At 43.5% G+C, this 24,910-nt stretch overlaps 1 protein-coding gene across 1 annotated transcript in view; it reads right to left on the reverse strand.

The window, feature by feature from the left end:
- Positions 1–2,325: 2,325 nt before the first annotated feature.
- Positions 2,326–24,910, reverse strand: part of STPG4 (sperm-tail PG-rich repeat containing 4) — a gene marked incomplete at both ends in the record, with an annotated part of 35,900 nt that continues 13,315 nt past the window's right edge. The window contains 4 exons of the mRNA XM_079791623.1: positions 2,326–2,442; positions 4,983–5,087; positions 22,404–22,458; positions 22,941–23,005. Coding sequence (XP_079647749.1) covers positions 2,326–2,442; positions 4,983–5,087; positions 22,404–22,458; positions 22,941–23,005 — 342 coding nt within the window. The remainder of the gene's footprint in view (positions 2,443–4,982; positions 5,088–22,403; positions 22,459–22,940; positions 23,006–24,910) is intronic.

The raw sequence follows: 24,910 nt of genomic DNA on the forward strand, positions 1-24,910 counted from the left end.
TGACCAGATGGCAGCCCAGCTCCACAAAGACAGACAGACGTCGTGGGAGTCAAAGGCAAAGCTTAGGGAACGGGCCCAATGCACCAGGGTGTCCAGAAGGCCCTGCAGTCTCGCCTCTGAAATATCTGCAGGCCAGTCGGACACCCTCTCCTTCTGCATGGTCTTCATTCTCTCCTGGGACACCGGGAGCCGCCCTCCCCCCAGTTACACACACCACACAGCTGGGCCCCTGAAGCCTGGTCTGCACCGAGGGTCTAGGCCCTTCTGGCCAGAGCTGAGAGCCCAGGGGTGGACTCCTGACCCAAACCTGGATTCTCTCTCCTGGGAATCTAATACTGGAACCAAGAGGGCTGGTTGCATCCTTTCAGGGCGTTGACTCGGGAAATGCTATGAGAAAAGGCGAAGGTGGCTACATCAGATTCTGTACCTTAAAGAGGCCGTGAAATCAGCCTGCTGAGGGAGGAGGCCTCAGAGAGAGGAAGAGGGGAGACAGAGGGAGAGAGAAGTGGTTCCTGCCAGCCCCTGGCCCGCAGTCTTGTCGGGAGATACCCCTACATACTGACAACACCATCGCCCTCCTCCCCTGTTGTTGTGAGGGGTTCCTCGAACTTCCAGCCACAAACTCTCAGACTGAAACCATCGCCTCTCTCTCTAGAACCACTTCCCCGAGCACCAGGTGCAACTGGAGAAAACACCTCTGTCAGCACCAGCTGATCCAGCGGAGACTCTGACCCACTTAGAAGATAAAAGGTGGAACTACCTGCCCGGTGTCCACCCTCTGATCAAAGTGGGACAGGAGCCAGCGCCTGAGACATCCCTCTGGTCTTCCAGTGGCTCTTAGGCCCTGAAGGACTGCAATGCCGGGAGTGTCTTCCACCAATGGGAAATTTGAATGAATTCAGTGAGATGGGGCCTGTCCTTCCTTGCCCCCAATACCCCTTGTGATAAGGACCTACAAGACCAGAGAAATATAACAAACTCCTTTGAAAAATATAACAAACTACCGTATAAGCATTTTTTAAAGTTCCTTCCAATTATTGATCAGTGACTGGCATCTCCCCACCCTTTGTGAGACCCCGGCTCTCAGGTGTGGCCTCTCTCCAGCGCAGCTCCCTGAGCAGGCCGCCTCGGCATGCGTGGCTGCCTGTGGTCCCCGGCCTTCTGACGGACCCTCGCCCAACCCCCTCCCGCCCTCCACGCCAGTCCGGCAGGCTAGGCTCCCTCCGTTTCCCTCCAGCAAATGTTTATTCCTTTTGCGCCGTCCCCCACTACCACAAAGTATGCAGTCGCGTTTCCCACATTTGGGGAAATCGCAATGGTCAGCACATCCGGATTTCAATAGCGAGGCCTCGCCCTGGGAAAACCACCTTCGTGATCATGGTGTCTCCCCTGCCAGGTAAGTATGCACATGCTTATTCTTGCCTTTTGTCCAAACCAGGTTCCTTGCCTGCCACCTCCTTCCCTCTCCTCCCTCCCTCTCAGCCTCTTGGTCCCTTGGGTGTCCTCCTGCATGCTGCCTTGTCCCTGCTTCTGACCGCCTGCGGCCTTCGTTGTAGAAATCGTTCCTCTGGGCACCAGCTTCCTGAGACGAGGGCCTGTCCTCCCGGTGAAACCGCCCCTGAGCTCCCAACACCAGAAGGAGCTGCTTGGCCCAGCGTTCAAAGCCTTCCTCCAGCCGAGGACCACCCCAAACTACCCCCCTGGCCTCATCTCCCCTAAAGCCCTCCCCAAACTCAGTCACATGCCTTCGTCTTTTTTTTTTAAGCCCCCACTCCCCAGTCAACTACACAGCACCTGGCACAGAGCAGATACTCAAAATATTTGTGTTGACTTGAAACCACAAATACTCGTCGAGTTGAATAAATATTGTTCTTTTCAAGGAGTTGAGAGAGAGAAAGAACCACCTGTTGGGATCCCATCAAGCTCAGCCTTGGCCTTGGTTGAATGCGCACCCCCACCCCCAAGGAAGTCTCCCTGAGACCCGAGTGCAGTCCAGGCCCAGCCGGAGAGCCGAGGCCCACAGAGCACGGCCTGGACACATCGGGCCTGTCTAAGCGGCTGCAAGGGCAGCCCGGGAAGTTCTCCAGGAAGACGACCTTTGACAATAAACAGATTGAGCATAAAACTTATTGTTCAAATCAGGACACTTGTGAGAGGGAACTGGAAATTGGGCTGGGACTAGTCCAGGTAAGCAGGCTGGATGGTCACTCGGGGCAATCTATTCGGTTCTGTGTTCAAACCCTCCTAAGAGTAAACATAATAGAGTTTTCCAAACGTAATAACTTGCTAAAAAACAAAGCAGCTCAGGGCAAAGATGGCTTTATTTTAAAAGCCAATTGTGTTGTTGAAGAAAAGACTGTGTTCTCGCCCCATTCTGGCTATGCTCCGGGGCTGCTTGGGGTATTGTGCTGAAGATGTGTATGTTCCTGGGCCCGGGGTTCTCTGAAAACAGAACAGAAAACGGGAACTGATGAGAGCGTGACACCAAAACCTTGGAGCCTGCGGAGCCTGGCCGCTGGCTCAGGTGTGGCCGGCAAAGCCCACCGAGGGAGACAAGGCCCGGGGCACCCTTGCACTGGCGCGTGTCTTTGGCGCTCAGACCTGCCCCTCTCCCCACAGCTGCAGAGGTGCTGAGAGACAAGCAAGCAACGGGGCCTAGACCTGCAGGGTGGCCGCTCACATGCCACCTCTGCCTCAAGGCACACTTGCCCCCACAGGGCAATTTGTCCCTGGGCATGCATCGGAGTCCCCTCTCCTGAACCTCCGCCTAGCAGTAAGGGGTTGGAGAGGATGCATTCTGCACCTGAGTGGTTGACCTCAAAAGCCCAAACTCGTGGGTTTCTGTCGCCGACCCAGCATGAGTAGTAAGGCATTTCTCTGCCACGGTCGGTGGGCCCAGGGTCAGAGCATTCCAAAGGGGGTCTATGAATTCTACTTTTTAAAAGTCATGTTTTCATTTTGATGAAATTCTTTACAAAATTATTGTTCCAATTGTTTAAACAAAGCTGCTGTTGTGTGGTGATAAATGCAAATGACTGTCATTTCCATAGACTACGACTCGGATTTCTTAGGCCAGTGTTTTCCATGCCGGGGTGCCCACATATTCTTGAAACCCAAAGGAATTTTATCTTGGGTTGCTGGAGGGACACCAGGTTCTGTGTGTGTGGTTAAGGGAAGAATTTTATTGTCAGATAGGCCTGGGCTCAGGTCCTAGCCTCACCCCTAATGGCTCAGTGTGACCTTGGGCCATGGGCTTCCCATGCCTCCCCCATCAAATGAGGTGCTGAGGCTCACGGGAGGCCCTCCAGGACGGGCGCTCCACACCACACGCTAGCTGCAAGTATTATTCCCTGTTATCACCTTCTTGTCATTTCCTTCCTTCCTTGCAGCTTGTTATCTCTTCGGGAGACAGTGAGAGTGGAAATGGGATTACTCTGAGAGTGGGACAGAGAGTCAGCCCGGCGTGGATGAGGTCAGCTGCCTGCAGAAGCCGCTTTAAATGACAGGATGTTTCCTTTGCCAAAAGCAGAGGAGCAGCCTGGAAATCTCATCAAGTCCTGGCTGGATGTCAAAAAAGCTGACGCCTTTATTAGTGCTGTTAACGAGGAAGCAGCCTGTGTGAGAAGTCCTGGGAGACCGGCCCACAGAATAGGTTTGTGGGCCTGCACGGCTCCCCCATCCCCCGCCCACCAAGACCACCCCTCAGGAGGCTGCCGATGATGGTTCTGAGACCTTGAGAACATCTGGCTCCACCCCCCAGCCCTGATTTCACTGTCACCTGCAAGCTTCTGGTTGTCCTTGGCTTCCATGAAGAGTTTCCTATAATGGGAGACACTCCACAGAGTAGCAGCCCCAAACACCAGCAACCCCCTTCTGGCTTCTCCAGCATTTCCGGGGGGTTTGGTTAGCATGGCTCCAACTTCCTGGGGATGCTCAGCTCTGTGAGCTCCAACAAAAGTCTGAATCTGGATCATGGCGATGCCATTGGGGTATGAGGATCTGATTAAGGAACCCACCAACCTCCTGTTGTCAGTCTGTTTTCAATGTTATTGGCAGGGACTCCCCAGTATTCATACCTCCAGATAAAGACCACATTACCCCACACCACAGTTAGCAACTCTGGAACAAGATCCTGAAGGCAAGGGCCCGGGACACCCGCTCCTACCCACTGCCCAGCTTCCCCTCCCGCCTTCCCCCATGGTGGGTCCATTTCCTTACGGCAGGCAGGATTTATATTTCTGTCTCCCAACTATCTCAAATCTGGTAATATACCAGCGAGTTGGAGAGACTTTCAGACCGGTGTGCAGGCTGGAAACACCAAAGCCATGGGAATTAAAACTGTCTTTTAGCATTAAAAAAAAAAAAAAGCCTCTGTTCATAAACTCCATGTTAAGCTTTTGAGATCTTCCTTGGTCTTCCCTGGGTCTTTGAGGCTCTCACACACTCCCAGAATCTACCTTCTCTGTATCTCTAAGTGGACTTGAGCCTCTTCCCTGTCTCCTGAGCCCTTAAGGGCAGGATGATTGCTCATGTCTTCATCGTCTCCTTTGGTTCAATAATAATGTTTCTGCTCTTTCTTTTTGCTCTTAGAAGCCACACACACAAAGGAAGACAGTTCTGGATGGAGGGGGCAGCCACTTGTCCACTGTCTGCCTCAATTCATTAAAGGTGTTTCCCCGCAAAGCACCCAGGTCATAACACGGATGGCTAATCACTGTGCTGGCTCTTCTCAGCTGGACCCATAATTCAGCTGCAGTCTTCAGGAGTCACCTGTGCCTGAACCCGGCCCAGGGCTCGCCAGGTATTTGAGCTCTAGACTCTGCTGCCTTGACAAGCAATTACACACACACATACGCACACACCCACACACACACACACACAAATTGTATATAATAACCCGCTTCCCACCTTCACAACCACCACCACCCCCCAACACACAGCCATAAAACCTACAACCACAATCTGTCTTTTAGAATACTTACCGAACAGGCGGGCAAGAATCGAGGTACTTTGGATCGAAAACAAGAAGTAACGGAACTTGCTGAAGGTATTTTCAAGTCATAATGACCTGGTCCTGGGCCTTCACGCTATAGAAAAGTTTTTAAAAAGTGTTTCGTAATTACTAATACTTGATATATGTTAATGCTTTATTTGCCGTCTATAAATAAACATATGAATCAGTGTGACATGGTAGAAAAACTGGATTGGGGCTTGGAAGATCTTATTCATGTGTGCCCTGGCACAAGCCAATATGAAGTGGGAAAAATACCTGCTTTATCTACTTTACCTGCCTGGCAACTCTGGAACAAGATCCTGAAGGCAAGGGCCTGGGACACCCTCTCCTGGCCACTGCCCAGCTTCCCCCACCCGCCTTCCCCCATGGTGGGTCCATTTCCTTACAGGCAGGCAGGATTTATATTTCTGTCTCCCAACTATCTCAAATCTGGTTATATACCAGCTGATCAGTGATTCTCTCTCTTCATTGATGTTTCTATCTCTCTCCCTCTCCCTTCCTCTCTAAAATGAATAAAAATATATATTTTTTAAATGTCAAATTTTGTGCCAAAAAAAGAGCATTTGCGAGAAATTTTAATTCATTACTTTATTTTGAAGGAAAGTGCTGCTGAAAGTTATCGCATACTTCGGGAAGCTTATGGTGAACATGCTCCATCTCAAGATACTTGTGAATGCTGGTTTAAATGCTTTAAAAGTGATGATTTTTATGTGAAAGACAAAGAACATCCAGGTCAACCAAAAAAGTTTGAAGACCAACAATTACAAGCATTATTGGATGAAGATGCGTGTCAAACTCAAAAACAACTTGCAGAAAGATTAAACGTTGCTCAGCAAACAACTTCTGATCGTTTACAAACAATGGGATAGATTTTAAAGGAAGGAAAATGGGTGCCACATCAACTGAATGAAAGACAAATGGAAAACTGAAAAGTTGGCCGAAACCGGTTTGGCTCAGTGGATAGAGCATCGGCCTGTGGACTCAAGGGTCCCAGGTTCGATTCCGGTCAAGGGCATGTACCTTGGTTGCGGGCACATCCCCAGTAGGGGGTGTGCAAGAGGCAGCTGATCGATGTTTCTAACTCTCTATCCCTCTCTCTTCCTCTCTGTAAAAAATCAATAAAATATATTTTAAAAAAAAGAAAACTGAAAAGTCATCAGTAAAATGTTGTTTCAATGGCATGGAAGGAAGTCTTTTTTGCATCGAATTGTGACTGGCGATGAAAAGTGGATTTATTTTGAGATCCCAAATGCACCAAATCATGGGTTGATCCAGGTCAACCATCAACATCGATAGCAAGGCCAAATCGCTTCAGAAAGAAGACAATGCTCTGTGTTTGGTGGGATCAGGAAGGTGTGGTATTATGAGCTTCTAATACCAGGTGAAATCATTAATACTGATAGCTACCAACAACAAATAATCAATTTGAATCACGCTTTGATCGTAAAACCACCAGAATGGGTCAGAAGACACAGCAAAGTAATTTTGCTTCATGATGACGCACCATACACACTTCAAAACCAGTCAAACCAGTATGCGCAGTTTTAACTGGTAAAAGGTCAATCCGCATTTTTAACCAGTATCCGTATTATTAATCAGTACCGGTGAATGATAGATCCTCACTTCCCTCAACTGATGGATGGAGAATGATGTAAACTCCATCTGCAGCACAGACATTCCTGAACACCTAACCAGGCACCTTATATAGACTGTACATTGAACCACCAATCAGCACCTGCCAAATACCCTAAGCCCTCGATTCCTAAGTCCCTAATTATGTGCCTTATATGAAACCACCAATCAGCGTGTGCTGAGTACCCTAAGCCCCGTCCCTTCCCTTTCTTCCCCTCAAAAGGCGCCTTCACCCCTGCACATGTGCTCTTTCTTCCTTGGAAGGTAGCATGGCAGGGGTCTTCTCCTCTTATAAAGCCTGTGTGTCCTGGTTCTCTGGCCCACTGTCTCATCTTTCAGTTAAAAATGCAAATTGACCCTTTACCGGTTAATAATGCGGATTTTGTAATCAAAGAAAATAGGATAATTTCAAGAGAAACATCAAAAGTGCTTTATTCAAAGTAATGTCCATCGCTAGCTACACATTTCCCCCATCTTTCAGGTAATTTGTGGTTACTGTCCCGATAGAACTTTTCTTGTTTTGAAGCAGACCATTCAGAGACCCAATTTTCCACTTCTTTGTACGTCTTGAAGTGCTGCTCAGAAAGTGAGTGCCATCGATTGGAACAAGTGGGAATCTGAAGGAGCAAGGTCTGATGAATACATCGGGTGGGTTAATACTTGCCAGGTAAGATCTTTTAACGTGTCTTTTACTGGTTTTGAAGTGTGTGATGGTGCGTCATCATGAAGCAAAATTACTTTGCTGTGTCTTCTAGCACATTGTGGTGATTTTACGATCAAAGCGTGGTTCAAATTGATTTTTTGTTGTAGATAGCGATCAGTATTAATGGTTTCACCTGGTTTTAGAAGCTCATAATACCACACCTTCCTGATCCCACCAAACGCAGAGCATTGTCTTCTTTCTGAAGCGATTTGGCCTTGCAGTCCATGTTGATGGTTGACCTGGATCAACCCATGATTTGGTGCATTTGGGATTCTCAAAATAAATCCACTTTTCATCGCCAGTCACAATTCGATGCAAAAAAGACTTCCTTCCATGCCATTGAAGCAACATTTTACTGATGACTTTTCGGTTTTCCATTTGTCTTTCATTCAGTTGATGTGGCACCCATTTTCCTTCCTTTAAAATCTATCCCATTGCTTGTTAACGATCAGAAGTTGTTTGCTGAGCAACGTTTAATCTTTCTGCAAGTTGTTTTTGAGTTTGACACGCATCTTCATCCAATAATGCTTGTAATTGTTGGTCTTCAAACTTTTTTGGTTGACCTGGATGTTCTTTGTCTTTCACATCGAAATCATCACTTTTAAAGCATTTAAACCAGCGTTCACAAGTATCTTGAGATGGAGCATGTTCACCATAAGCTTCCCGAAGTATGTGATAACTTTCAGCAGCACTTTCCTTCAAAATAAAGTAATGAATTAAAATTTCTCGCAAATGCTCTTTTTTTGGCACGAAATTCGACCTTTTTAAGTGTAAAAATATCTATGATGTTAACACCTTCAGAAAATTTGACATGAAGTTTTGAAGCTTGTTGTCAATACCACAAAATAGCATACATATCAAATCCCATATCTATCAACATACGTGTAACTTGATCTATTGGGAAAAATCTGCGTTAGTAACCGGTACACCTGGTAAATGAATATGAAAAAGGAGTAAAAGAGAAAAGGAGGTAGGGGAAAAAAGATAAAATGATCAGAACAGAAGACTATATCCCGTAAGAGCCTTATCATAGGTAAGGCTGGGCCACAAATTAGCAAGGGATTTGGCAGGACAAGCAGGCCCTCCGAGGGCAGGATTCAGGAGCGGGGCTTCCCCATTCACTCCTGCGGGGGGCACAGCAGTACAATTAGGGCTCCATCCTCAATTACTGCGCCATGAATGGAGTCTGTTATTAACAGCCAAGCACAAGCCTGATAATCAAGGGATGGATGCGCCTCATAATTTTACAACTCATGGCAGAGAAATAAAAACAGGAATGTTTTCAAACAAATGCATATGTGGGACGGAGACGCTCTCTGTGCGGAGTGACCTCTGCACTCCCACTGGAGAAGTCTGAGCCGCCCCACAAACAAAGGCATGGAAAGCCAAGGGGACCTGGACAGGGACAGTCTGTGCAACGTCCCGTCCCCTTCGTTTGGCCCTAATAAGCACAGTACCCTCAAGCCCAGAGTGGTAGCTGGGGCAAAGGCTGCTGCTGAGTGTGCTACCATTGGCTGCGTGCCTACGACAGCCCAGCTGTCTGCAGGATGGCCAAGGAATGCCACCACCTACACCTTCCCTCCCACCCCCACCCCACCAGCCTAATGTGGCTTTCATTTCTAAGCTTCCAAGTCATGAGCTCCTTGGGAGTCCAGGTGCCTGGCTAGCGAAGCACTGATGTCTGCCTGCACCATCCAGCAGCCTCCCTGCATGGGCTTGGCCACCTGAATTAAAAAAAGACCAGCCCTGGTCGGTTTGGCTCAGTGGGTGGAGCATCAGCCTTCGGACTGAAGGGTCCCAGGTTCGATTCCGGTCCAGGGGCATGTGCTTTGGTTGCAGGCACATCCCCAGTAGCGGGTGTGCAGGAGGCAGCTGATTGATGTTTCTCTCTCCTCAATGTTTCTAGCTCTCTCTCCCTCTCCTTTCCTCTCTGTAAAAAATCAATAAAATATATATTTAAAAAAAATAAAAAAGACCAAGACTTGGGGCAAAAAGAAATGCCTGAATGCTATTTGCCCCACATGTGTCAGATGAAATCTTTTAAGTGGGAACATTAGGGAAGTGGATACGGGCCTAAGCTCATATTCCAGAAGCCACGGGAATACTGTTCTAAATGAAAAGTAATGATCGGGTCAGAGTCCAGCGATGGGAGGGAAACGTTTCCAGCAGAGTCCTGGCTTCTGCCCAGGGAGGGCATGTGAGTGGGCAGAGCAGGAATGCAGGGATGGGGGCACTGGCCAGGAGGGCTCTGAATGCACGTCGAAGAGTGGACCTCATTCAATGGAAGGGGTTTAACACAAGGACTTTTGAACTGTGCCCTACTCTTCCTTGAGGTTGGGGAGTCTGCTCCCTCATTTACTGGGGAGCACTGAGTGTGACCCAGAGCTTGGGTCCACATTAAGTGGGATGCGTGGGTGAAGGGCGGCACCTCTTGCATAAATCGAAGGGGTCACTTCTTAAACCTTTTGTCACGGCCATGCTTTGGCAACTCTGGGTTTCCCGAAACTAAACCTCTCAGAGACCACTGACATTTGGTGCCAACGGAGAACAGAGCCGTCACCTTCCTCGAGTCTGCTGCCCAAAGAAACTACAGGAGCCCTTTTATAGTAGCCGTTCTTCTGCTTTGGGGCATGATTATATCTCAAGCCTCCTGACAAGATGATAATATCTTTCTCTTCCCTTTAAAAAGTCCTATTTAGTTGAGTTTCTACTAGAGGAGCTGTAGGGATTACACAGATGAATAAAATACTATCTTTAAGCTCAGAGTTCATAGTCCAGTGAGGGACACAGGCAAAACCAAATAAAAACACCCCAAAAGAAGAAATAAGGTCTGAGGAGCTGAGTGAGGACTGAGCCAGCTGCCTGGCTCCAAGATTCTACGCCAGGCCCTGGTGGAAGCGGCCTGTGCTAGCTACGTGTGATCTCAGGGGCCACAGGGTATTACAAGGGCAGGAGCTTTCCACTCACCGCAAAGGACTCGACTGACTTTTCTGGAGTGCTCTGGGTTCCCATCATACCGTGAAGGAGCGTGACTCGTTTGGTTACAACCGCTTATGGCCAATGACGCTTATTACCATTATAGGCCTTTGGTAAGCCCTGCCATTCCCCCACTACACACACTCCTTCAGGGCTGAGAGAATGGAACTGGTTCCTCCACACAACACTGCTCAGGAAGGACAAGGTACCAGGTGCCTCTGAAAGACTGTGTGAGAGTAGACGAAATTACAAGTTTGTATGTGTTGAATTACGTCCTTCCAAAATTCATAAATCCTGTGACTCTTCGTTCTGTTGAATACTAGTACCCACCCCCCACCCCCACCAAGTTCACAAGTCCTGTGGCTTTTGAATTCCCAGTAGCTCAGACTGTGACCTTATTTGGAAATAGGGTCATTCCAGATGTGATTAGTGAAGATGAGATCATTAGAACGGGCCCTAAGCCAATATGAATGGTGTTCTTTATATACAGGGGAATTTTGGACTCGGAGACACGTACACGGGGAAAACACCCTGTGAAGATGAAGGCAGAGATCTTGCGGAAGATTGCCAGGAAACCACTGGGAGCTATGAGAGGAGTGGGACAGAAGGAACCACATGGCTGGCATCTTGGTCTTGGACTTCTAGATTCTAGAAGAGTGAAAAAAACACACCTATTTCTGTTGTTTAAGCCGCTCAGTTTGTAGGACTTAGTTACAGCAGCCCTAGCAATTAAATACACAAGTGTTCAGTCCATTTCCTCAACGAATATATGTACAATGTGCCACACAGTGTGCTGGGAGTTGGGAATACAGCGGTATATAATTGTCTCCCAATATCCTTTCTCCTATTCCTTGGTATTAGATCAATTTTTTAACTGGGCACATGTCTACCCAGAATAAAAACTAAATTTCCCAACCTCCCTTGCAGCTAGGTGTGGCCACATGGCTAATTCCTGGCCAATAGGATGGAGGTGGAAGAAGTGTGTGCAAATTCCAAGGAGCATCTTTCAGGAGAGGGCTGCTTGTCCATCTTCCCCACCCTCCTGCCTGCCAGCTTGTCCCATATTCTCAGCTCTCTGGGACCCTGGGAATGGAAGCCATGCTCAGCAGAGCAGCACACCAAAACCTGATGCTGTGGAATTGCCACCCCAGCCTGAAACCACCTACTGCAGGCAGTTGGTGCAAGAGAAAATAATGTTCCTACCTTGTTTAAAATAGTCATGTGGGGTCCTTGTTACTGGCTTAGTTGAAAAGATATACTCTCATGGACCTTACATCCTAACAGGGAATATATACCTTACTAAAAAATACACTGACAAATGTGCGGAATATCACACAAAGGAACACATACAGTGCTATGGGGGAGCGTGTAAGAGGGTAAACTGATCTGATTTGAGGGGCCTAAGAAGCCCCTTAAAGAAGCACATTTGAGCAGAAACCTAAAGAACGAGGAGGAGGCGCTTGTAGGGTAGAAAGGCTGATGGAAGGCTTTGAGGAAGCAGTAATAGGAAAGGTTAGGGAAGGCCAAAGCGGGCCGGGAGCCTAGAGAGAAGGATGTTGCCCATTTTAACCCTGCAGTCAAATTCACTGCATCACAAACAATAAAATAAAATAAATAAGAATGCATAGACTGTCAAACATACAGTTAGGAGTGTAAAATTCAGCCTTCTCTCTACAGTTAATCACTTGGTTGTTTTTTACATGTGTATTAACACTAAGAATGATTTTACAATTTAATTGCAGATGTAAAATGTTGATTGTCACCCTTGTATTTCCAGTCTCCATAAGTCCTCAGTGTTCTGCAGCCTCCTCATTTGCAGGCAGGAGTGCAGGCTCAGCGGACTCTCCATGGCTGGGCCCTGCTTGCTCCCCACCCCCACGCTCCATCCTGACCTTGGGCACTGCCAGAGAGTTGCCCCATCCCTGCTGCCATCTCTAGCTCACATACCCATTCTCATTTGATCCTCACAACGGTGTAGGGAAATGCTATTACCTCCATTTAACTGATGAGAAAGTGAGGCTCAGCGGGGTTAGAAACAAATGACTAAGCACCTCAGCTGCAGGAGCCAGAGCCAGTTACTGGCCCTCCTCCTCCCTGCTGGGAGGTGTCAGTATGTAGTTCTAAGCTTTTTATTTTTAATCACAGCTAAAGGGAACCTAAATGAGCACACTGTCTGTCCCTAATGATCCTAGCACAAACAACTCTCAGTGAATCATACTTGGAGAGAAAGGGTCAGAAATAAAATGTATAGTCCCAAGTGTGTGTGTGTGTGTGTGTGTGTGTGTGTATATATATATATATATATATATATATATATATATATATATTAAGTGATATGCAACATAAACTGAAATTACTACATGGGATAATAAAAACGACCCCCCCAAAATTTGGTGAGAAGGGAGTGAGAGGAGGACCATATTGTGCAAAGAAGAAAACAGATGCCTCGCAAGGAGGGTAGACTCCTGTGTGGAGGTGGCACAGAGAGAAGCTGGCAGCTTCGGGGAATTCGGGAGGCAGGTGGCACGGTGTATCTGACTAAAGAAATTCCAGAACTCGGTAAATATTGGTCTACATCTTCAGAGGAAAAAGAAGGGAGACATACATGTTGGTGGGTGGGGTACAAGCAAATCTGTCAGGGGCCAAAATTATTCACATTTGTGAAATTAAGAATTGGCGTACCTCTGAAGCCTAGCTCGGTGCTGTTTATTTCTGCTGAGACCGTGGCAGTCTCAGTTTCCAGGTATGGGCTGTGTGGGTGGGGCAACACTGAGTGATCACAAACCTGCCCACCCTAGAAATGTAGCTTGTCTAGAAATGCATGTGCCAGGGACCACCAGGTAATTCAGAATTGCCAGAGGTGCTTACTGGCCCATCCTCCCTTTTCTACATGACCCTGGGAGCAGAAGGGGCCCCACCATCATTAGAAATCTGAGGTGGTACTTCTGCCTGGGAACTTCCAATCCAGCTGGCAACCCCTACTCCTGGTCACAGCAAGTGGTCCGGGGTCAGGCACAGGACCATCACTTGGCCAGTCAGAAGAACTTGCCTTTTCACAACAGCTGGGGCTGCTGGAGGTGGTCTTGCCCAGCTCATAAGGAGACCATGTCCAAAGGATGGAGAAAAGTAAATCAGTGGCCAACATGCCCAAGGCTATGTGCATCAATAAATTCCACCCCACCTTTATGTTTGTACTAGAGGCCTGGTGCATGAATTCTTGCACATTGAAAGGAAATTAATTAGAAGAAATATTTTAATATCACTTTTTGCCATTTCTCTATAATAGAAGTGTCAACCAAATTCACAATCAACGATGACAGATCGAAACACACGCGTGCAATTGGCGCCAGCGAGAGCTTTATATATAGATAAACTTGCTTAATTAGACCTGCTTTCTGATTTAGCTAAACTTTTTCCAGCCCAGTGAAGCACCCCAAGTTCTCTTTCAGGTAATTGTCAGCAACACAGCAGTAAATATCAACACGAAGCAGATTATTATTGTAGATCACACAGGGAGAACAAAGGGTAAAATATTTAACTGCAGCAGTGTATGACTATATTCTGCGCAGTGAGAAAACCTGAAGTCATTTTCAAGGTCCTCCATTTCTTCTTTTCAGTTGGGTCAAGTTTCTAAGCTTTCTAAATCTCCGTTTTTCTGGCTAATGAAAAGAAAATAGGATTCCACCGAGTCTCCTATCTACCTACTCCAGGACTTCTGTAAGGATCAAATGAGATGAGGCATGGGAAAACGCTTCACAGATATTTGGTTAGAGTGTAAAATGTTTGCACCTGGCTATAAAACAAGTCGTGTTGCTGGGCTGAAGAAACTGAAAGGAGGCTAGTCACTAGGGAGAGGAAGCTGGGCATTGCTACCTGATGTCATTACCCGGTGCCCACAGCGACTGTTTTCCGGGCTGGACTGGGCTGTGGGCTGCATTTTGCACCATGGGGTCTCAGCAGAGTTGGCTGCGATTTGGTGGGGTGTCGCTCCAGGGTGGTGGCGGGGCCTGTGTCCCACTTGGGGGAAGCCAAGTGTTGCTTTGTGGGCACCAGGTCCACGGTGCCGTTTCTCTGTAAACGGCCAGTGCGTGTCACGGCAGCTCCTGCATTGAGTGCCTGCCCCCTAGTGGTCAGTGTGTGTCGTAGCGACTAGTTGAATGGTTGGACACTTAGCATATTAGCCTTTTATATACATAGATTCTTTGCTTAAGCTAATTGGTTGGGTTTCTGTCCCTTGCCACTGACTAAAATCCTAATATATTCTTTTTTCTATTTCCTGTCAAGATATTGTTATAAGAAAGGAGTGTAGGGTCCAGCTGGTGTGGCTCAGTGGTTGAGCATCAACCTATATGACCCAGGAGGTCACAGTTTGATTCCCAGTGAGAGCACATGCCCAGGCTGTGGGCTTGATCCCCAGTGTGGGGAATGCAGGAGGCAGCCAATCAATGATTCTCACACATCATGTTTCTATCTCTCTCTCCCTCTCGCTTCCTCTCTGAAATCAATTTTTTTAAAATAAAATAAATAAAAAAGAAGTGCAGGAAATTCCTCACACTCACAGCCAGGCAGGGATCTATGACTGCTGGTGTTAAAAGCATTGGAAAACTTGCACAACTTTCTGAAAAATAAAAATTGCCAGGATATCTTTTTCTTTAAAATCCTAGTACATCTATCTGTAACTGTATTTGAAAGGTTGTATTTTTCCAAAAATGTTACCTACAACCAAACTCATCTTTGAGGACATTGAGACCGAGACCTGCTTTCATTATCTTAACTTTCAGATTCCATTCAATTTGTGTTTGGCATTATGCAATCTGACCAAGTTTATTACTTATTTTTCTGCACCTCATGAAATTTTAAACTATCAGCTTAGTTTCTTTTTGTAGTTTACTTTTTAAGTATAGTTAGTATACAATATTAGATTAGTTACATTAGTTTCAGGTATATAATATAGTGATTCAACATTTTTATACCCTACAATGTGATCACCACACTAAGTCTAGCATTTTGGTGCATTTCCTGTTTGTTATACTCATAATTTTTCTTATATTATTTTAATCATAATGTGCACACCAATCTGTATCCTGCATTTTTCATTACATATTAGATCACAAATATTTGCTGCTATTTCATAATGTTAACAATTGTTTCAATGGTTGCAAAATATTCCTTTAAGTGTATACACAAAATTCTTTTTTAATTATTTCCCTTCTATTGAATATTAAATTGTGGCTGTTGCTATCTTACTATTATAAATAATCCCTTGATGATATCTTTGTATAGACGAATAGTTCTGCATATAATATTATTACATTAGGAGGATTTTCTCCAAGTGGAATTGGAGGGCTAAAAGATATAAACAGTTTTTATAGCTCAATACATACTGTGAAACTGATTTTTAAGGGATTGTGTTAGTATATACTCCCACCAGCAATTAGAAAAGACAAGCATTGAGTCTCTATAGTCCACTGCCAAGTAGATATTGGAGAGAAAAAAAAGATTTAGAAAAATAAAATCTTCCTTACTCTTCTAAATAACATCACCAGCCCCATCCGAGTGGCTCAGATGGATAGAATGTCATCCCATACATCAAAAAGATGGTGGGTTCGATTCCTGGTCAGGGCACATACCTAGGTTGCAGGTTCAATCCCTGGTTGGTGCACAGGGGAGACAACCAATTGATGTTTCTCTCTTTCTTTCTCTCTCTCCCTAAAAGTCAATAAAACATATTCTCGAGTGAGGATTTTACATACATAAACAAATAAATAAATAACATCACTTGTGGCCCCTATATGTTCAAAGAAATTATGCAGAATATCTGATATCCTTCTTACTGACATTTTCAAAGACATTCAGGAGGGAACAAAATTTATGTAATTTGTTGGTAGATCAGGAGATTTATTTGGGTCATTTCTAAAAGCAGTTAAATTAATTAAAGGGAGGGCAAGAGGAAGAAAATCCACAGATGACAAGTTTCATTTTGTTCAATTTGATTGCATAAGAAGGACTAAGATTTGTTACAGTTTACTTTCTCTCTTAAAAAAAAAAAAAAAAAGTCCTGCTATGAGGACTGGACCTTTGGGTCTTGGCATTGGTGGGGCGTGGTCATTATAAAGGCGCTAAGAGGGAATGGTGGCTGTAGAAGTTCCCGATACAATTTTTTTCTATAGGTGCAAAAAGGCCCTTTTTACTTATGGTAGACATGCACTCTGGCATCTGTCCCCAAACACTTAGTCTATCTTATGGGCAAAGCAATTATGCTGATCAATAACTGAAATAAGTACACCACCTTACATTGGTAATTTCAAGACTAAAAACTGTTTTCCAACCAGACAAATCCCTCACCAACTGCTTCTGCTGAGAGCCACCTACACTTCAGGGACAAAATGTAATTCACCAACGGAATCCCTGACAAACAAGAAGGCTGTGTTTTTTAACAAGTGAAAATGGCTCCTGAGAGGCACTTAAGATCCTAGAGGATTTTCAGATTAAAAGTTAATGTACTTTTTATGACTGAAAAATCGTGTAGTAATCTGCTATGCCTTTACATGGTCATCTAGTCCTTTTTTAATAGACTGACTGCTCCTGGAGATTTTATGCGTAGGTGATTACATTTCAATGAGCTAGTTTTCACGGATGATGGAAAGAAAGGAGGATGAGATATGCACCTGTATGTATCCATCTTTTATAACCTGCTCGTTCTCAAAACGGTTTAAAGTGACTCGGTGAATGTCTCTAGGCCGTACTATGTTGCACCAGATCCACAGGTCAGATTTCTGGTGATTGTAGGTTTCAGGTATAGCAACAATGAGACAACCTGTCCCGTCAATAGGGCTCAAATGACACCACGACCTTACCATGCAACTATACACAAAACACATCTCGGAAGAATTAGTCACACATTTTTTTCTTTTTCCTTTTCTTTTTTTTTTTTTAAATATATTTTTATTGATTTCAGAGAGGAAGGGAGAGGGAGAGATAAAACCATCAATGATGAGAGAGAATCACTGATTGGCTGCTTCCTGCACACCCCACACTGGTGATCGAGCTCACACACCGAGCACATACCCTGACTGGGAATCGAACCGTGACCTCCTGGTTCCTAGGTCGATACTCAACCACTGAGCCACACCAGCCGGGCCGTTACAAATTTGTTTTCAAAATCAAAATGCCAAGCCCTGACCAATGTGGCTCAGATGGTTGGCGCTCAGTTGGACAACACTCAACAGACTGAGCCACACTGGCCAGAGCTGTTTCTTATTTTTAAGAGCATACATACAGCACAATATTTCATTAGAATAACACTATACTGATTCATTTACAAAGCTAGCACTCTTAGAAACATCTTTCATACACATGTCTTAGGCACGCATGTCTTTGAATAGGCTCTGGATAGCCTAAGACAACTATTTTTAAGTCTTGACTATTCTTCTGACAATTATTTTCTTATCACTAAATAGTATGTGCATTTTGTTATTTCTTAGTTGGCATTTTAGACATTATCTACTGAGGACTTCTTAGAATAAATGAAGAAATATCTCTCTTGCTCTATCTCCTGCTCAGCCAATCAAAAAGTAGCATTTTAAAATCAATGATTCCTAAATAACTGTTATTCCTTGCAGAGCCAACTTACATAACATGATTTCTTGTTTGCACAGTCTTTTGTTTTACCAGGAGTTAATTGGTGCCTTGTTTTTGCACTTGCATATTTTGCTATTCATATTTTCTTAATTGTCCTTGAGTGCTTTTTCCTGTAGGAACATTCTTTCTGGAGTTCTTCCAGTTTCTTTCTTAGTGTGGATTGTTTTCTCTCTCAGCGTGCTGTATAGTGGTCCTGTTACAGGACAGGGGATCTGGCCCTGAGCTGGTTTGCCAAGGGCCTGCAGGTAGGGTGTGGGTTCTTGACTTTGTGCGGGAAAGATTTCATAAGACAAGTCCAAGTGACTTTGAGGGTACATTTACCAAAGCTGGGGACAGTGAAACAAGGAAGGCCTTAGCACAGAAGAAGCAACAGGAGAGCCTAGGTTGGGCTGCTTTAGCTCCCTGGGAAGTCAGAGAAAAAGGGGGCCTTGGAGACAGGGTCAGGGGATTCGTCCAGGGCGAGCTGCTGCTGCTTCCCTGGTTGCAAGTCTTGTGGGGTCCCTGACAGTTTAGGAGATGCGTGCTTGTGGGAGAAGAAGATGGGCAAGAGCAAAGGCATGGGTGTGCTCCTGGGAGGGAGAGTGAGCCCTGGGTTCTTTGTCTTGAGGGTTTTCTCTCTCCCTTGCAAGTGGGAATCTTAGGGGAGATCTCCAGGGAGGCTTTCAGCAGAATATTCATCAGTTTTCCAGGTGTGCTCTTTCAGGCTCATGGTCTCTACTGATTGGTCAGCGCCAGAGCTGGGGGTCATTGGTCATTGCAGCTGGTCCGAGAGTCAAGTCGCCCACCTGGTTTTGCTACTTTTCTGGGCCTAGAGCTGAAATACAACTGAGGCCTAGATGTTATCCCTAGGGAGGTATCTGGCTGTAAATTGCTCGGCCATTTTGTTAAGCTGTCTCATTTTCCCCATTCCACTTGCCAAGGAGTTTTCCTAGCTTCTTACTATCCTGCCTCACTCCGTACCTCTTAATAACTGTGTGACCTCAGACAATTAACTTCCATCTCCCAATCTATCAAATAGAGATAATAAATACCACCCCATCAAGTTGCTGGGAGGATTAAGTGAAACAGGATATGTCTGTCACAGAGCACTGTGCCAGGAACCAGAAAACACTCCATGCATTATCGCTCAAGCCGGCCTTAGTAGTAGCAGTAGATTTATGAAGTTTCTTCCAGTTCTAAAAGTCCTTAACAGTTCTGTGACTATGATTTTAATTTTTAAAACCGTCAAACTGAATGATAAAGTCAATCAAATGAGTTTTTCAGATAAAGGCTTATAATGGCCTAACGATTAGTGTGTTTATCTCAAGAACACGCACATCTCCCACTGCTGGGACCAAAGGAGTTTGCTCTCTGAGTTTACAGATTTGTGGCTCTAAACTAAACCCATAAGTCTGCTCTGGGAATGCGTGTTTGGGACAGACATGAATCACAGCCCTGGGCTACTTCTTTATCTTGGAATATTTTAGTAATCTTTTCACCTTGTTGAAGGACAGGATGTTCCAAATCAGTGAGTCACTTTTATGCATAAAATGGAATGGATGAGGTGATATCAATGAAAATGGTGGAATAAGGATCTCCAAAAATCTCCTCCTCCATAAAAGCAACGAGAACAATGGCAAAATTTGTCAGAATCCATTTCTTTGTGTCATTTCCCATCCCAGGCCGCTTATCTTGCAGGATGCCTAACCTAAATTGTTAATAAATTGTTTTAATTAAATTTCTCTTTACTACGTGTATAAACAAATCCTTATTAACTCATGGCATCCATTTAAAATGTGTAATTCAAAGGAAAGCAATATTACCCAGTGGGGGAAAAACTGGTGTCTCGACTGCTTGCCGCCAAAGCCAACTGCACAATGCATTTATAACTATCTCTTTCCCTACACACATACACACCTGTACATACATGTACACACACACAGAGCCAAGAGAACAGACAATGGCCAACAGAGATAACATATTTTTGAAGATGTGAAGCAGTTAGGAGGAAGAGAACCTGACGTGGCGAGGTGGAGAAAGCTGAAGGCCAAGTGCCCAGAGAGGGCCTGCCAAGGACAAGCAGACTCCACAGAACCTAAGAGAAGCTCAGGAATTTTAGGCATCAGGCACCTGTGAGATGGAGGTGAGAGTGGAGCTGAAAACAGGATTTGCTGATCGTCTTCTCCCAAGTCCCTGCTCACCTCATCCCCAGCAGTCAGGTAGCTACCCATCCCACATCCCTGTAGGAAACAGAGGGTTTCATTTATGGGGAGGCTGTGCCAGAGATCTGGACTCAGGAGCCCCAGGCACTGTGAGGACAGGGGCCTTTACTGAAGACAGGAATTAAGTGAACTAAACCTTACAAATGGTGAGACCTCCAACCCTTCCCCCATTCAGTTCCCAGAACTGGCAACTGCTTACACCCCAGGCAGGAGGCTAAGGAGTCATTTTGAAGCAACTGAAGGGACCAGGAGAAAAGGCCTACAGATATAAACAATTATGGTCTACCAAAATTAAAAGCCAGGTCCTCATCCCATCCATCTACTGTGAAATCCACCTGGAAATAATCCCCACCTTATTAGTTTCCTGTGGTTACTGCAACAAATTACCATATATCTGGTGGCTTAAAACTACAGAATTTTATTCTCTCAAAGTTCTGGAGGCCAGATATCCAAAATCAGTTTCACTGGGCCAAAATCAAGGTGTGGCAGGGCCATGTTACCTCTGGAGACTCCATGGGGAGAATCCATTCTCTGCCTCTTCTAGTTTCTGGTGGCGGCTGCCTTCCTTGGTTTGTAGCCACATCACGCCAATTTCTGCCTCCATGGTCACATTGCTTTCTCCTTACCTTTTATAAGGATATTGTGATTGCATTTAGGGCCCACAAGATAATCTAGGGTAATTTCTCCATCTCAAGATCCTTAATATAATCATATCTGCAAAGTTTCTGCCATATAAGGTAACATTCACAGATTCCGGGGATTTGGTCATGGACATCTTTGGGAGCCATTATTTAGTCCATCACACCACCCACATATAGCAAGCTTTCAATCAGCCTTTTAGTTTCTCACACTGTAGTGTTAGTGACATCAAAACTTTTTCACCTTTGTTGGATATCTGAATTTGTTGCTTTATGAATTATCTATTTGTGGCTTTATCTGTTTTACTTTCTACTGGTGTTTTCCCCATAGATTAAGCGAATTTTAGATAAGGTCACCACTAACTCTTTATCTGCCATGTATGTTGAACATACTTCTAATTGGCATTTGCCTATTAACTTGTTTACAGTTTTTGTTTTCTAAAATATATTTTAAAATATTAAAATGTTATATAATCTGATATATTTCTTTTCCTTTGTACTTCATCCATGCTATTATGTCAGAAAATCTATCTGTCTTATCCTAAAATTAGATATATGCTAATATATTTTCTCCTGATTTTATGGTTTCAAAATTATTTAATTATTTAATCAATATGGAATTTATTTTAATATGTGGTAGAAAGACTCTAACATGTTTTTTTCCAAGTTATTTAACAATTGTCTAACACAAAATGTCTCTTCCTTTCCCTTTGGATTTCTCCTATCATCTTTCTCAAATATATAAATCTTCTATATCCTCGTGTCTGTTTCAGAGCTCGGTTCAGTTATCTTAATTACTCTTTCAGATGTTTTCTGTATGTCTCCTTCCCCCTACCCCGAAGTTTCTAGTTACAAATAAATAACTATAGTCCATCACATTGTTCCAAAATAATTTCATATTTTCTTATCTTTCTAAATGTTTTTATAATTATTTGTTTTTTGGCATTCTACTGGTTACTTATCTAAAAGAGTTCATTTTTATCATAATTCATGTATATGTATTTGGAAATTTTTAGAAACAGGAAAACATTTTCACATTTTTTAAATAAAAGAAACTAGAGATATTTTTTCTTTTTGTTGTTAATAGAATGAGCTATTTGAATATCGCTGATGATTTTATTACTCTGTTAATTCAACGAATACTATTTGTCAGTCATTCTTCTAGGTACTGGGTATACAGGACAACAACAAACAAATATCCCCACCTCCATGAAACTTACATTCTAGGAAGGGAGACAGATAAAAACAGGATAGGTCAAACTTTAATGTAGTGAGTGTATCAGGCAGTGATGAGTGCTCTTGAGGAAAATAAAGGAAGGAAGGGGGACAGGAAATTCTGAACAGGAGACTAGGGATGACCTCACTGAGGTGATGTGAGTCAAGACCTAAAAAAGTAAATTGACACAAATGGTTACCTTACATTTGAAATCCCTAGTATAGCTTCGGATATACCATAAGTATATTTAAAATCAATGATATAATCATTCATTGCTTATCTACGCCAATGAGCAAAATGTTAATCTTGATATATCAAAAGGAATCATTGCATATTTTAAACATCAAATTCACCATGAGTTAAGTGTCTACAATGTACTTACAGGAGTGAAGTAGGATGACGGAAATCTTTGAACTGTAGAACGAAATACGAAGCTCCTATATTAAAAAAAAGAAAATATATGATTTCCTAAATTTATTTTCTAATGTGAGGGTCTTTGTTAATTTATTCCCTATCATTAAATATTTAAGAATGCTAATCATAATGGGCATAAATGAAGTTTAAAAGCCATTAGTATTGATTGTTAAGTCTGTATATAGAAAGGCATTAGTGAAATGATTAAAAGTAACTTAATAAGAGAGAAGATATTGCAATGTTAACAAAATACTGTGTTAGCCCTAGCTGGTTTGGCTCAGTGGATAGTGTCGGCCTATGGACTGACGGGTCCCTGGTTCAATTCCAGTCAAGGGCATATGCCTGGGTTGCTGGCTCAATCCCCAGTGGGGGTTGTTCAGGAGGCAGATAATCAATGATTCTCTCCCATCATTGATGTTTCTCTCTTTCCCTCTCTATTTCTCTCTGAAATAAATAAAAATATATTTTAAGAAAAAAAAAAGTAACTTAATAAGTATATAATTACCTGGAAGCATACTTGGGAACTGGTGCAGGAAGTAGATTGTATTGTCCTGGTGAAAGCTTAACTGACTATACAGAATGGACAGGACACCAATAATAGATTAATACAGATCTTAAACTCACTTTATCTTATTGTCTGTCATTTATTTTATGAGCATACAACATTATACAATTTATTCTTTATTTTAACAGTGGAAATGGCACATTTTCAAAGGTGGAGCTTCAAAACATTCCACAGATATTCACATTTCAAACACTCTTAGAACTAATCAATAAATTCAGTAAAGTTGCAGGTATCTGAACAAGAAATTAAGAAAACAATCTCATTTGCAATAGAATCAAACACAATAAAATACTTAGAAATAAATTTAACTAAGGCAGTGAAAGATCTGTACACTGAAAATTATAAGAAAGAAGTTGAAGCCCAGCCAGTGTGACTCAGCGGTTGAACATCAACTCAGGAACAACATATCGCTGGTTCAATTCCTGGTTAGGGCAAATGCCCAGGTTGCAGGCTCAATCCCCAGTGAGGGTGCGTGCAGGAGGCAGTCAATCGGTGATGTTTCTCTCTCTTCATTGTTTCTCTCTATATATCCCTCTCCCTCCCTCTCTCTCTAAAAATCAATAAAAATATGTTAAAAAAAAAGAAATAGATACAAATAAATGGAAAGATATCCCCATGTTCATGGATGAGAAGAATTAATACTACCCAAAGCAATGTATAGACTCAATAACATCCCTATAAGAATTCCAATAGCACCCGACCAGTGTGGCTCAGTGGTTGAGCATCGACCCATGAACCAGGAAGTCACGGTTCGATTCCTGGTCAGGGCACATGCCTAGGTTGTGAGCTCAATCCCCAGTGTGGAACATGCAGGAGGCATCTGATCAATGATTCTCTCTCATCATTGATGTTTTTATCTCTTTCTCCCTCTCCCTTCCTTTCTGAAATCAATAAAAATATATTTTTAAAAATTCCAATAGCATGTTTCACAGATACAGAAAAACAATCCTAAAAATTTATATGGAACCATAAAAGAGCCTAAAGTTAAAGCAATCTTGAGAAAGAAAAAAAAAAGCTGAAGGCATCACACTTTCTGATTTCAAACTATATTACAAAAATATAGTCATAAAAACAGTATGGTACTAGCATAAAAACAAATACATAGACCAATGCAACAGAATGGAAAGCTCTTCCCCCCCCCCCCGCCCCCCCGCAAAGAAACATCCATGCATATACAATCAACTTATCTTGGCAAGGGCAGCAAGAATTCACCATGGGGGAAAGAATAGTCTCTTCAATAAATTGTATTGGGAAAACAGGATATCCACATGCAAAAGAATAAAATTAAACCCCTATCTTATACCACTCATAAAAATTGACTCAAGATGGACTAAACACTTAAATGTAAAACTTGAAATCACTAAACTCCTAGAAGAAAACATAGTGAAAACTCCTTGACATTAGTCTTAGCAATAATTTATTTTAATATGACACTACTAGGAAAAAGAGGAAAATAATGCATCAAAAGCAAAAATAAAGCAGTGGGAAGACATCAAACTAAAAAGCTTCTGCATAGCCAAGGAAACAATCAACAAAGTAAAAAGGCAATGTAAGCAATGGGAGAACGTATTTACAAACCATGTATCTGATAAGGTTTTAATATCTAAAATATATAAGGAACTCATACAACTCAATAACCAAAAAATAATCCAATTAAATTGGGCAAAAGACCTGAATAGACATTTTTTTTTCAAAGAAGACAAACAAATAGCCAACAGTTACATGAAAAGGTGCTGAAACACCACTAATCATCAAGAAAATGCAAATCAAAACCACAATGTGATGTCCCCTCACAACTGTTAGGATGGCGATTATAAAAAAGACAAGAGATAACAAGTATTGGTGAGGATGTAGAGAAAAGGGAACGCTTGTGCACTGTTGGTGGAAATGTAAAATGGTACAGACATTAT

Source organism: Cnephaeus nilssonii (assembly GCF_951640355.1).
Source record: "Cnephaeus nilssonii genome assembly, chromosome: 15".
Taxonomy (NCBI): Eukaryota; Metazoa; Chordata; class Mammalia; order Chiroptera; family Vespertilionidae; genus Cnephaeus; species Cnephaeus nilssonii.